The sequence below is a fragment of the Myotis nattereri genome (genome assembly GCF_964212035.1).
Source record: "Myotis nattereri genome assembly, chromosome: 11".
NCBI classification, from domain to species: Eukaryota; Metazoa; Chordata; class Mammalia; order Chiroptera; family Vespertilionidae; genus Myotis; species Myotis nattereri.
In genome coordinates this window covers 83,203,346-83,217,223 of record NC_138086.1, presented here as the reverse complement: position 1 = coordinate 83,217,223, position 13,878 = coordinate 83,203,346, and the positions used below count along the sequence as shown (strand labels likewise).

General features: G+C 66.6%; 1 protein-coding gene across 1 annotated transcript; it reads right to left on the bottom strand.

Moving 5' to 3' along the window:
• On the bottom strand, positions 1-13,878 carry MYO1G (myosin IG). Its single transcript, XM_081101889.1, has 22 exons — positions 13,680-13,878; positions 12,303-12,511; positions 12,120-12,213; positions 11,536-11,701; positions 10,424-10,477; positions 10,060-10,155; positions 9,831-9,950; positions 9,187-9,396; positions 8,946-9,091; positions 8,239-8,353; positions 7,981-8,151; positions 7,768-7,838; positions 6,877-6,951; positions 6,658-6,790; positions 6,388-6,554; positions 5,776-5,983; positions 3,804-4,027; positions 3,096-3,240; positions 1,411-1,515; positions 1,156-1,269; positions 522-676; positions 1-388 (listed from the first exon to the last, which is right to left on the bottom strand). The coding sequence occupies exons 1-22, from the start codon at positions 13,772-13,774 to the stop codon at positions 232-234; spliced, it is 3,030 nt and encodes a 1,009-aa protein (XP_080958015.1). The 5' UTR covers positions 13,775-13,878; the 3' UTR covers positions 1-231.

Sequence of the window (13,878 nt, the reverse complement as noted above, 5' to 3'; positions counted from 1 at the left end):
GCCAAGCAGGAGCGACGTCCACCCACAGACACAAGCCAACGGGCAGGCGTGACGTCCTTTATTGCCTGGCGTCCACCCACAGACACAAGCCCACGGGCAGGCGTGACGTCCTTTATTGCCTGGCGTCCACCCACAGACACAAGCCCACGCGGGGCTGGCGTGCTTGGGGGCGGGCGGGGCGGAGGGGCCGTCGTGCTGGGGGAGGCCGGCCGGCCCTGCACAGGCAGCGGCTCAGCTGCTTGGCCACAGGAGGGTGAAGGAGCCGCGGCTGCAGCGGAAGTCGGGCTCGGGCTGCTCTGGCCGGGGCTCCACGGACACCAGGCGCCGGGCGCCGCGCTGGCTCAGGGGGATGCAGTCAGACACGCGGACCTCCAGTGGACGGCCCTCCCTGGCGCGGACGCGAGAGGTCAGGCGCGGACGGGCAGGGGGCAGGCGGGGGGACGAGTGGGCAGGTGGGGGGACAGGCAGGGTGGCAGACCCCGAACCCCCATCGCCCCTCCCCACCTCACCCCCCAGCTCACCCCTGGCAGTGTCCGGCCAGCACGCCCACCAGCTCCCCCACGCGGTTGTCCAGCGGCGGCCTCGAGCGGTGCAGGCACACCACCAGGTCATCCAGACCCTTCAAGTGCAGCACCACCAGCTGGTCCCGCCCGCTGGTCACACTCAGCCCCGTCACCTGGGGGTCAGGGTCAGGGTCAGGGCCAGAGGGAGCAAGTCCTCCTTCTGACTCCCAGGCCCCAGCCTCTGGGGCCCCACCCGCTGCTCCTCCGTGGGTCCCCAGGTCCCCTTCCTCCTTGTGGCTCTCGAGTGAGTGCCTGCGGCACTGGTGGGACTGAGGGGTGGCCTTCCTCCTAAGCAGCCACACCCCCCTTGGTCTGCACGGGGACCTGGATCCGCCTGGGCCAATCCCTGCCCGAGGGCCAGTGAGCCACAGGGCTGGGGGAGGGAGATCTCCCAGCCGCACAGGTGTGGGGAGAGGGCCCACCTGGGGGCTGAGTAGGGGTGTGGGGACGGGGCTGTGCCCACAGGAAGCCATGCAGTCTGCTGCTGGTGGTGGGGGCAGCCTGAGCGGAGACTGTTCTAGGAAGTTCCAGGCACCCCAGGCAGGTGGGAGGGGCGGGGCCCATGGACGCTGCTCCCGCCCCACAGGCTCACCAAGTCCAGGGGCACGGCCCGCATCACCCGGTACTGCCGGCCGGGCTCCAGCTTGTACAGGTGCCGGTCGGTGAGCAGCAGGGCGCGGTCCCGCCTCTTGCTGAAGCGGTTCACCTGGGCAGATGCTGGGGTCAGTGCCCCCCGGGCACCCCCAGCCCCGCCCTGTGTTCTCCCTGCCTGGGCCGGAGCTGGCCACTTCCCAAGCGTCAGGGCAGCTGGGAGACAGCCGGCCGGGCCGCCCCGCCCACCACTCACCTTGCGGACGTGGCTGGAGAAGAGCACCGCCCCGAAGCCGTCCTTGTCCCGAAGCGACTTCAGGCGCTGAGCGAACAGGCTGGAGGCGGCAGGGTTGTCGGCGGCCTGAGCACAGATGGGGGCAGCTTGGGACGGGGTCTGGGACCATGTTCGACTGGCAGCCAGTCTGGGTGAGTGGCACAGCCACCCTGACCTGGGAGCCCACGTGGGCGGGGCATGCACCGCCTTTGCTGGGCCTCCCGCTACACTGAGGGCCAGCACAGACCTCACAGCCTAAGGGTCAAGACATCAGGTTTCTGCCCTCCACACCGGCCCCCTGCCTGCTCCTCAGGCCAGACCTGGACCTTGGCAGATGGACGCTAAGAAGGCAGCAGCCAGCGGGGACCAGGCCCCCCCATGCCAACACCCCTGGGCCTCTTCTCCTGCAATCCAGGCCAGGGGCCTGCGGGCAGCACCTGCCCACTGAGGGCCAAGGGGAGCTCTGGCCGGGATGCCCACTGAGGTTGGGGGGGCGCTGTGTCTGAGGACAGGGGTTTGGACTGCACCTGAGAATGGGGGGCGGTGTTCTTGAGAATAAGGGGGTTGGCCTTAGAATGGGGGGGCAGGAATGGGAGCAGGGCCGAGGAGCAGGTGCTCCCTGAAGCCCAGGCCAGTGGTTCTGAGTGAAAACACTTAAACTTCAGGCTGGCGGGCGTGGCTCAGCTGACCTATGAACCAGGAGGTCATGGTTCGATTCCTGGTCAGGGCACATGCCCTGGTTTCAAGGTCGATCCCCAGTGTGGGGTGTGAAAGAGGCAGTGGATCAATGATTCTCTCTAATCATTGATGTCTCTATCTCTCTCCCTCCCTCTCCCTTCCTCTCTGAAATCAATAAAAAAATAAATTTAGGCCCTGACTGGTGTGGCTCAGTGGATAGAGCGTCAGCCTGTGGACTGAAGGGTCCCAGGTTCGATTCCGGGCAAGGGCATGTGCCTTGGTTGCAGGCACATCCCCAGTTGGGGTTGTGCAGGAGGCAGCTGATCGATGTTTCTCTCTCATCTGTTTCTCATCGATGTTTTTAACCCTCTATCCCTCTCCCTTCCTCTCTGTAAAAAAATCAATAAAATATATTAAAAAAAAATTTAAAACAAACAAACCAGAAACCTCCACAATGCCCTAGCCCAGTGATGGCAAACCTGACATGCGTGTCAGAGGTGACACACGAACTCATTTGTTTGGTTGATTTTTCTTTGTTAAGTGGCATTTAAATATATAAAATAAATATCAAAAATATAAGTCTTTGTTTTACTATGGTTGCAAATATCAAAAAATTTCTATATGTGACACGGCACCAGAGTTAAGTTAGGGTTTTTCAAAATGCTGACACGCCGAACTCAAAAGGTTCGCCATCCCTGCCCTAGCTAGTTTGGCTCAATAGCTAGAGTCTCAACCTGTGGAACAAAAGGTCCCAGGTTCAATTCCCGGTTGTGGGTTCGATTCCCGGTTGTGGGCTCCATCCCCAGTAGGGGGTGTGTGGGAAGCAGCCGATCAATGATTCTTTCTCATCATCATTGATGTTTCTATCTATCTCGTCCTCTCCCTGCCTCTGAAATCAGTAAAAATATGTATTTTTAAACAACAACAACAACAACAAAAACGCTTAAACTTCAGAGGCAGAGGCCCCGTGGGCCCAGCCTGGCACTCACGGAGGACAGGTAGTCCCGCAGCCAGGCCCGCCGGCAGCCCCAGTCCGGCCGCAGCTCCTGCAGGGCCCCCATGGCGGCCACCTTGGCTTTGATCTGGGCCATGTCCGAGGGGGGGATGTTCTTCACCAGCTGCCGTGCCCGCCACCTGCAGGGGACAGGAGCTCAGAGGGGCCGGAGCAGCCCCAGGTTCCCACCCCAGGTCCTGCCTCTCACTGGCCCACCCCTGGCCCTGGCCACCAGCCATGTCCCAGCCACCCCTCCTGCTGAGCTGCTGGTCACCCTGTGGCCCTCCTCCCGGAGAACTCCTACTCAGCCTGCAAAGCCCCACGCCCAGCCCCGCCTGCCACCCTCCCCTGCAGGCCTGTGTCCCCTCCGGTGCCCAGCGTGGTGGGACCGCAGGGTCTGCTACCAACTGTGGAGTTCTGGCCGGTTTGGCTCAGTGGATAGAGCAGCGGCCTGCGGACTGGGGTCCCTGGTTGATTCAGGTCAAGGGCACAGGCCCGGGTTGCGGGCTGGATCCCCAGGAGGGGGCGTGCAGGAGGCAGCCGCTCTCTCCATCTCTCCCCCTCTCCCTTCCTCTCTGAAATCAATAAAGACATATTTCTAAAAGCAAACAAACAAAGAAGTTCCCGCTGTGTCCACCGGCCGCGCGGGGCTCGGAGTCCGGGTGGGGGGGCACGGGCGGGCGGGAAGGAGCGGGCGGCCGACCTGCAGAAGAGCGCGCGGCAGGCGTCCTGGAAGGGCTGCAGCACGGCCGGGGGCGGCGGCCAGGCCAGGTCGCGGCCGAAGAGCGGGGGCTGCCGCGCGGCCTGGAACCGCCGGTGCAGCTCCGCCAGGTGAGCGCGCACCTTGTGCCTCCGGTAGCAGCGCATGATGGTGTAGGCGGCGCGCAGGCGGCGGCAGCGCCACCGCGCCAGGGTGCCCCTCCAGGCCTGGGGGACGGGGTCAGGGGGACGGGGTCAGGGGGACGGGGTCAGGGGGACGGGGTCAGGGGGACGGGGTCAGGCCCCGCCCCGCTCCCGCAGCCCCGCCTCTGCCCACCCACTGCCTGAGCGCTGGTGCGGGCGGGCTCGCCTGCCCTGGCTCCCGGGAGCGCCCCCACCCGGCCCGCCCCAGCCTCTGCGCCACCCCCGGGAAGCTGCTCCCCTCAGCCCCCCTCCCCGCCGCCCCCCCAGCTCCGGACTCCAAGTGCCCCCGGGAGAAGGCACATGACCAGGGACAGGGGCAGAGGAGGCCCGTCCCACCCAGGTGTCCACCGGACTCTGACCTGCGTTAGCCTCCACTCCCAGGAGACCTAGAGGGAGGGCCTCCCGGACTACAACCCCCCAACCCAGACCACAGGCCTGCGGGCCGCCGCCCAGTGACCACAGATTAAAACTGACTTAAGCAACGTTGCCTGGGTCGCAACTTCCGGATCCGAATGGCACAGACGGGAGAGGATGGGGGCTGAGGTGGAGGCGCCTGCCAGCAGCGGGTCAGCGAGAACTCGCTACAGCCCTTGTCTCGGACCACAGTGTGGTCATGGTCCCGGCCGGTGTGGCTCACTGGCCTTCGCACCAGGTTTGATTCCGGGTCAAGGGCACATACCTGGGTTGCAGGTTCGAGCCTTGTTGCCCCTGTGGGGTGAGTGTGGGAGGCAGCCAATCGATGGATGTGTCTCTCTCACATCGGTGTTTCTCTCTCCTCCCCTCTCGTCCACTCTCTTAAAAAAAAATCAATGGCAAAATATCCTCACTCCTTGGGTGAGGATTTAAAACAGCAACAAACATGCCTGCGCCAGAGCAGCAGCCGGGGAGCGGCCGCGTGCCTGTCACTGGGTGGGATTTGGGGTTCCCGAGTGGGACAGGTAACAGGGGGCCGTGGGCCGCGTGTGGACTAGGATGCGCCCGGCGGGAGGTGCTCAGACAGGAGACACTGCATGGGGTGGAGTTCGGGGTCAGCGTGGCCACGTGCCTGCTGAGGTCGCCAGGGTGGCGCCATGTGTATCAGAAAACGCAGCTCTGCGCACCTGTGTGTGGGTGCGGAGAGGGGGAGACAGGGACGCAGACACGGGGTGGGGCGCACGACCCAGCAACCCCGGTGAGTGGCAACCTGTGTGAATCTTCCAGCTTTTCTGTGGGTTTGAAAAGTGAAAAGCCAAGGGCTGGGGGAGGGGTGGAAAGCCACTGTCCTCTGGAAAACACCCCGAAAAGATTCCCAAGGACCTAAATTGCTTCCCAATAACCAGGACGGAGGTGCGGGCGTCTGCGCCAAAGCACATGATGGAGAGGTGACAGGTGGCAGGAGAGTGGGTGGGGCTTTAGTTCATCGCGCCACACCCTTTCCTCTAGGTCTGAGGTCTGTCAGAATAAACAGGAGCAAAGAAGAAGGAAGGGAGGGAGGGAGGGAGGGAGGGAGGAAAATCTTGTGCACCTGGACCTGGGCCGGCAGCGGAGCGACCTGGACCCGACCCGCACCTTTTGCTTCAGTCAGTTTCAGTCGAGGTCTGGTTTGTCTCCAAAAGCCCTGCTCGTGGGCACGCCCCTCCCCTCCCCTCCCCTCCCCTCCCCTCCCCTCCCCTCCCCTCCCCTCCCCTCCCCTCCCCTCCCCCCACGTGCACGCCCCTCCCCCACGTGCACATCCTCTCCCTCCCCCGCGTGCACGCCCGCCCCCTCCACAGCCCGCGCTCCCGCAGGTGCACCTTCTGCAGCAGCAGCACGATGATGGGCACCAGGCGCGCGCGGCTCTGCTCCAGTGTCACCAGCGTCCGCGGCGAGCGGATGAAGAGCTTGCTGCGCCCGAAGGCCACGTCCCCCTGCAGCCCGTGCTGCTCCAGGAGGGCGCCCACGGCCTCGCGGTCCGAGCCCAGCAGGTGGTTGGGCCACGTGTACTCGCAGGTCATCTTGTACCTGGAACCACGGGGCAGGCGGTGGGTGCCAGGCCCTGGGGAGGGGAAGGGGGGGCAGCCGCCCCCACGTGCCACTCACACTAGCCCCGCCCACACCCACACTCATGCCCCCTCCAGCCCCCAACAGATCCCACCCGCCCCTACCTGCCCCCGGCCCCACTCCTGCCCCTACCCTCGCCCCACCCCTGCCCCCCAGCCCCTGACCCCGCCGGCCCCTGCCCCTGGCCCCGCCCCTACACCTGACCCCGCCCCACTCCTGTGTCCCCGAGGGTCCCGTGGACTTTGTCCCGCGGTCACAGAGAGTCCGCTCCCGCGTGCAGGTCTGAGAAGCAGCTGTCGGGACCCCGTCCCCTCGCCCCTCGCCCCGCACGGGCCGGGAAGCGGGTGGGAAGCGGGCGGCGGTACCTGAGCAGGAAGCGCGGGTACGGCTGTCGGGAGGCAAAGCCGGCCCTGCGGACCCGCACGTTCTCCAGGAGCCCCAGGTAGGCGACCTGGTGGCGGCAGTGCGCCTCGTCCAGCCGCGCGGCCGCCTTGTCCTGGTTGGGCTTGATGCAGCGCACGTAGAAGGGCTCCTGGGGGGTGGGGGGGCGTCTTAGGGGACCTCCCGCTGCGGGGGCTCCGGGCTGGGAGACCCCATCCCTCCCCCACGGGGTGCCGTGCCCCTCGGGCTGGCACCTTGGAGGCCAGGTTGTCCACCAGCGCCACCATGGAGTTCTTGAAGAGCGTGCCGGCCGTCAGCGGGCGCTTGGTCACCTCCGTGATGTCCTGCTGCCCGTCCGGCCACATGGCCCGCAGCGTGGGGTCCGAGCTGTGGACACAGGCGCACGTGGAGCGGCAGCTGCAGGTCTCCCCTGCGGGCAGGGCCAGCCCGTCCTGCGGCCGCTGCGCACTCACCTGTTGTACAGCAGCCGCTTGAAGTCCTGGAAGAGGGCGTCTCTGTTCTTGTCGATGAAGCCCAGCACGGAGTACCTGGGGGCCCGGGGTGTGAGGGGCTGGGGCCGCCTCCCCCGCCCTGTCCTCTCCCTCCCGGGCCCTGACCTCGCAGGCCAGCCTCTCCTCCCCCGGCCCTGTCCTCGCAGGCCAGCCTCTCCTCCCCCGGCCCTGTCCTCGCAGGCCAGCCTCTCCTCCCCCGGCCCTGTCCTCGCAGGCCAGCCTCTCCTCCCCCGGCCCTGTCCTCGCAGGCCAGCCTCTCCTCCCCGGCCCTGTCCTCGCAGGCCAGCCTCTCCTCCCCGGCCCTGACCTCGCAGGCCAGCCTCTCCTCCCCGGCCCTGTCCTCGCAGGCCAGCCTCTCCCTCCCTGGCAGTTTCTCTCCTAAAGAGCGTCCAGAGGTTGTGCCCTGGCTCTGGACCCAAATCTCATAGCCCTGAATCCTGCTCTAGCGCCTACATGCTGTGTGGCCTGGGACAAGTTACTGAACCTCTCTGTGCTCAGAAAAGCGCCTGGGCATCAGCAACTGCATTACAGCCAGGAACTCCCAAGTCACGGTCTGGTTTTGTGTGTGTGCGTGTTTTTAAAATATATTTTTGCCCTGGCTGGTGTGGTTCAGTGGATAGAGTGTTGGCCTGCAGACTGAAGGGTCCCAGGTTTGATTCCCGGTGATGACCAGCTTGCGGGCTCAGTCCCCAGTGGGGGATGTGCAGGAGGCAGCCGATCCATGATTCTCTCTCACTATTGATGTTTCTCTCTCTCTCTCCCTTTCTCTCTAAAATCAATAAAAATACATAAAAATTAAAAAAAAATTGGAGGGGGCAAAAGGGAGGATGGAAGGTGCGATGGGGACCTTACGTGACGTCCCCCGCGTAGTGCTTGATCCGGAAGTCCCGACCGAACTCCATGGTCTTGTCCGTGGGGCAGAGCTGTGGGGGGACAGCCAGGGTCAAGGTGTGAAGGGGTCTGCAGGGCGGGGTGGGGGGCAGTCTTGCAGGGGAGGCTGGGCCACACCATGGCCCTGCTGTGAGGGCAGCACCGGGACGAGCTGGGCGTGGGGGGGGGGGGCACCTGGCGGCTGCTGTAGTGCGGGTGGTGGCGGTGGTGCGTGTCCAGGCTCTGCAGGAAGATGCGGTCGGTGATGGTGCCCGCGCTGCAGCAGGCCTCGTCCAGCACGGCCAGGACGCCGCGGTGCGGCCGCTCCACCAGGTCCACGATGGTGGCGTTGTTGAAGAACTCCACCTGGGAGAGTGAGGTAGAGCGAGCGGGGACTCCGGGCCGGGCCCACAGCGCCCCCACCAGGCCACAGGGCGCAGGGCGGGCACTCACGGTCTGCCAGGCGATGCCCTCGCGCTCGTACTCCTCCTGCTCCTGCTTCAGGATGAGCTGGATGAACAGCTGCTGCAGCTTCTCATTGCAGTAGTTGATGCAGAACTGCTCGAAGCTGGGCCAGGCCGCCAGCGTCATGCTCGGCCGTGGGCTCCCACCGCCTGCCCTGCCCTGCCCTGCCCAGCCCAGCCCGGCCCCGGCCCCCGGCCCCAGCCCTGGCCCCGCCCCAGCCCCATCCCAGCCCAGCCCCGCCCCAGCCCCATCCCAGCCCCAGCCCAGCCCAGCCCAGCCCCAGCCCAGCCCAGCCCAGCCCCAGCCCCAGCCCCATCCCAGCCCCAGCCCAGCCCAGCCCCATCCCAGCCCAGCCCCAGCCCCAGCCCCAGCCCCAGCCCAGCCCCAGCCCAGCCCAGCCCCAGCAGCGCGCCTGCAGCAAGCTCACAGGGCCCAGCGCCAGGCCCCCATGGCCTCACCGTGGGTGCCTCACGAGATAGTCCCTTCCTTTGCCCCAGCAAGGGGAAGTGAGCTCGGGATTTTCCCTTCCCGGCACCACTGATCGGGGAGCGGGGGACACCGCGGAGGCAGCTTGGCTATGACCCTGGGGTCAGGGACCAGCCAGGACGGACACCAGACATCTTACTCCCCAGCCAACCCAGCTCCCCAGGACAGCGGGGGGCCCTGGCGGTTGGGGTCGGAGCTGGGTCTCCCACCTGTTGACAGGGAACACTTCGAAGCCGTAGATGTCCAACACGCCAATGACCGTGTCCTTGCCGTCCCGCCGGGCGTCCCTGCCCCGGGGCTCCATGACGCTGTTGATCCGGTTCACCACCCACTCAAATAGCCGCTGGTACACTGCCTGGGGAGAGCTGGGCTGCTTCGGGCTGCGTTTGACTTTGCCTCCCCCAGGAAGGCCTCCTGGGTTCCTCCCCAGGCTGCCTGTCCCCAGGGTACCTTGGCACCGGCGTCCCGAGCGTAGCTGGCCTCGGCCGCGGTGTGGCCCTTCTCGATGACTTCCCTGCCCCCCGAGGCCACGGTGCGGGACAGCAGGCAGCGCAGCACCTGCTCCCGGGGGGTGGCCGTCAGCTCGGCCACGTGGTCCACCAGCACCTCCTCGGCCACAGCCAGGGGCCCCTCCTCCATCTGCACAAACTCGATATTTCCCTGGCGATGGGGAAACCGGGAAGTCGGGCTGCACGGCCCAGGCCGGGAGGAGCCTGCACACCTTTGCCCCGGGAAGGAGCAAGGGCTGGCGGGGACTCAGCCCGAGATGACGGCCCAGCAGCCAGAGGCTCCCTGCCAGCCCAGCAGCCGGCTCTGTGCTCCCTCCCCCCGCCCCACCTCAGAGCGGCCACCCCAGCCACACCGCTCTCGAGAGTCAAGCACCAGCAGGTCCCCACGTGCTCCGCTTCCTGGTGGGGACGCCCTTGCCTGCTGTGTGGGCTCGGCCACCAGACACGGACCAGGCAGCTGGCAGGCTGCATCCTGGGCACACGGGGCCCATGGCTGCATTGTCAGAGGCCAGTCTTTCCCGCCCCCCGGGGCGGTGCGGCGACAGGACAGCAGGTGGAGGTGCCCAGCCCAGGCAGCAGGCTCACCAGGTGCAGGATGGCGGCCAGGATCCGGCGCACAGACCCCATCTCCTCAGCGCTGAAGCCGATCACCTGCATGGCCTCCATCACCGCCCGGTGCTGGCTCCTCTCCTCGCTCTCCGAGGCCTGGGGGAGAGGGGGCTCAGCACCCCGGCGCAGGCTCACCCACTGCGTCCTGCCCCCAGGGCCTGCAGTTCCCCGACGGCCAGCACCCGCGCGCTGGGTGCCCACTCACACTGAGCCCCGCGCCCTGGCGGGTGAAGCTGTACAGGGCGGGGTTTCTCTGCAGGTGCAGTTCCTGCAGCTCTGCGTCCTCACAGCCGCGCAGCACCTGTGGGACACACCCTGGGGTCAGGCCCTGGGACAGCACAGAGGTCCCTTCAGCCCGGGTGACCCCGCCAGCCAGGGGAGCTCGTGGTGGCGTGGACACGGCCCTGGTGCAGGGAGAGTCCCTTCAGGCTCAGGCGTCTCCAAGGTCCAGGCAGAAGGCACCGCAGGGGCAGAGGCAGGCGGCTGTGTCTGGGGCCACCCACCCCAGAGAGAGGGCGAGATGGGTGGGAAGGGGCTGCCCTGCCTGCCCACCTGCCTGCCTGGCTCACCTGATAGAAGGCGTGGAAGTTCCTCTCACCCACGTGCTGCTTGAGGACCCGCGACTGAGGAGAGAGGGGAAGCTGGGCCCGTGTCTGGGTGGACAGGGACCCCCAGGGGACAGGCCCCAGAGCCCCAAGGCCGTGCAGGGAGCAGAGGGACTGGCCTGGCCACAGAGGGAGCCCCACCCTGTGCATCTGGGACATCGAAGAGGGTGAGTCCCTGCCCCAGGGCCGTGGGCCTCAGGGAGGCCTGTGCAGCACCTTTTCTTTTCTTCTTTTTTTTTAAGGGCAAGTTTGGCTCCTTAATTCTCTCAACATCTTTTTATTTATTTACTAGAGGCCCAGTGCACGAAATTCATACATGGGGGTCCCCTCAGCCCAGCCTGCACACTCTCCAATCCGAGATCCCTTGAGGGATGTTTGACTCCCTCTCACAATCCGGGAGTGCTGGCTTCTGACAGCTCACCTGCCTGCCTGCCCGATCGACCCTAACTGTCACCCCTGCTGGCCTGGTCACTCCTAACTGCCTCCCCCCAGCCCCCTGCTGGCCTGGTTGCCCTTTACTGCCCCCCCTGCCGGTCTGGTCACACCCAACTGCCCCCCTCTGTCAGCCTGGTCACCTCTAACTGCCCCCCTCCCCCCGACGGCCTGGTTGCCCCCAACTGCCCCCCCCCACGGCCTGGTTGCCCCCAACTGCCCCCCCCCCACAGCCTGGTTGCCCCCAACTGCCCCCCCTGTCGGGCTGGTCACCTCTAACTGCGCCCCCCCACGGCCTGGTTGCCCCCAACTGCCCCCCCTGCCGGGCTGGTCACCCCACGCAGCCTGCTGTTTGGTCGTCCATCTGGTTGTTTTGGTCATATGGCCCCTGACTTTTTATATATTAGGGTTTTAAGCCTCACCCAAGGATATTTTTCCATTTATTTTTAGGGAGAGTGGAAGAGGGAGGGAAAGACAGAGAGAAACATCAATTGGTTGCCTCCTACACACGCCCTGACCAGGGCCCAGGCCACGGAGGAGCCTGCAACCGAGGTACGTGCCCTCGACTGGAATCAAACCAGGGACCCTTCAGTCCAAGGGCCCATGCTCTACCTACTGAGCCAAACTGGCCAGGGCCAACCCACCTTCTCCAGCAAGTAGCTGTGGATGTGCCCCCCGACGGGGTCGCCCTTGAAGTCGAAGTTGATGTCCATGTACTTGCCGAAGCGGCTGGAGTTGTGGTTGCGGTTGGTGCGGGCGTTCCCGAAGGCCTCCAGCACGCAGGTGGACTTGAGCAGCACGTCCTTGACCCTGAACGGGGCGCAGGGTGGGCTGCATCGCAGAGACCTCGAGCCGGGGACCTGTTTGTCCTACGGTGTCCCAGGCTGAGACCGCCCGCGCTGCCCCTGCAGGCTGAGGGCCCCGCCGGCCCCGTGCCAGGCCAGGTCACCGCCCGCTGGCCGAGGCGCCCAGCGGCATCTTCCCCACCAGCCCCACACCACTCCACGTCACAGGAAGAGCAGGTTCCCCCGCAGGAAACCGCTCCTGCCAGGCTGGGGAGCGAGCCCTGCTTTCCAGCTCCCAGCCTCACCGGGTCCTGGCTGGGCCCCGGGCAGGGCCTCCCCCCCCCCCCGCCCGCCCGCCCGGGACTCGGGGGGCTCCGCGCTCCAGGCCCCGCCCGGGACTCGGGGGGCTCCGCGCTCCCCCCCCCGCCCGGCGGCCGCCTCACCTCTCCACCTCGGCCCGCTGGCTGGCGTTGGTGACGGCCGCCATGTACTGCATGATGTGCTTGCTGGCCTCCGTCTTCCCCGCCCCGCTCTCCCCTGCGGACGGACGGACGGACGGACGGGCAGAGTGGGCGCCGGCGGCCTGGCCCCCCTCCTCTGGGGTCCTCCACCACCAGGGCGGGTACCTGAGATCACGATGCAGGTGTCCCTGGCCCGGCGCTTCATCGCCCGGTAGGCGGCGTTGGCCACGGCGTACAGGTGGGGCGGCCGCTCGTACAGCTCGCGGCCCTGGTACCTGGCGATGGCCTCGGGCCCGTAGAGGGGCAGCTCCTGGTAGGGGTTGACGGACACCAGCACCTCGCCGATGTAGGTGTAGATGCGGCCCTTCTGGAACCTGGGGGGGCAGGGCTGCTCCTCAGCCCTCAGGCGAGGCCCAGCACCCAGCTCCCGGGCCCTGCCCACCCGGGAGAAGGGCGGGCGGTGGCCCTGTCCCCCGGAGCCCACCCCACTGCTCCCCATGGGCCCTGATGGCACAGGAGGAGTGGCCCCCATTTTAGGAAGGACTGGACTTGCCCAGAGCCACCCTGGGCCGGCAGGTAGGAAGGAGACGGGCTGGAGGCAGAGGGAGGGGCCTCTGCTGTTTCCTGTTGGTCTGGGGCCTGGGCGGGGACCCAGTGGCAGAAAGGAGCCCCGCCCAGCCCCACCCAGATGGCAGGGCCTGGGAGGGGTGCAGGCAGGGAGCCCCCAGCACATCCTGACCTCTCAACCCTGCCCTTGGGGAACCGGCTACCAGTGGGGTGCCTGCTCCCCGGGGTGTACGGGAGCTGCCCTTCCCCTGCACCCATCGGGGTTCCTCTTCCTCAGCCACCTCGCCTCTGACTGTGGGGGTTCCCTGGCTGCACCCTCCGGGCACCCAGCACCCTCACGGACGCTTTCTTTTGTGCCCCAAGTGGCTGAGTGGCCGGGCTTAGCATCTGGGTGGGGACGGGGACGGGGACGGGGATGGGGACGGGGACGGGACGGGGAGGCCGTCCCATGAGCCGGTTCGTGTGAATGAGCTGCCATCGAAAGAGCTCACTCACTCTGTCCCCGACCCCACAACCTGCCAGGGGCCGCCTGCCTTCCGCCCCCGCCCGCCCCATCACCACCTGATCCCGCTCCTCCCTGCCCTCTGCCCTCCTCCTTCGGAAACTGGGCCCCAGGTCACGCTCCCAGTTGTACCCTGCAGCACCCCACACTCCCCCCAAGACTCATTCAGCTCCCCACTCCCTCAGAGCACCCAGGGCTCAGCCGGGCCCCACGCGGGGGATGGGGTGCCCACCCATCTGGGAGCTGGTTTGGGTGCTGGGCAGGAAATCATGGCTTGTATGGGAGGCAGGGGCCTGGGGAGTTGGTGCCAGCATTGGCCAGCCACCTGGCCCTGAGAGGTCAGTCCTGCCTGGCTGCCAGGCCCCCCTGCAGTGACCCAGGCCCAGATGGGGGCCTGGGTGGCTGTGTGTCCCTCACCCCCCCCCACCCCCGCCCCAGAGGGACTGGGGAGCAGGGAGCCGGCCTGGGCCCACCTGAGCTTCAGGTTCTCCATGAAGTCTTCCATGGTGACCTGGTCCAGAAGCACAAAGTCTGCTTTGCCGCACTCAGCGCCTTCCTCGTCCTCCATCCTGCTGGGAGCACCCAGAGCCCAGGCCAGGTCGCCAACCTTCCCGCGCAGGGCGCAGGGCGGAGGGAGCAGGCCCGGCCTCTGCCCACAGTTCTCCCCGCCAC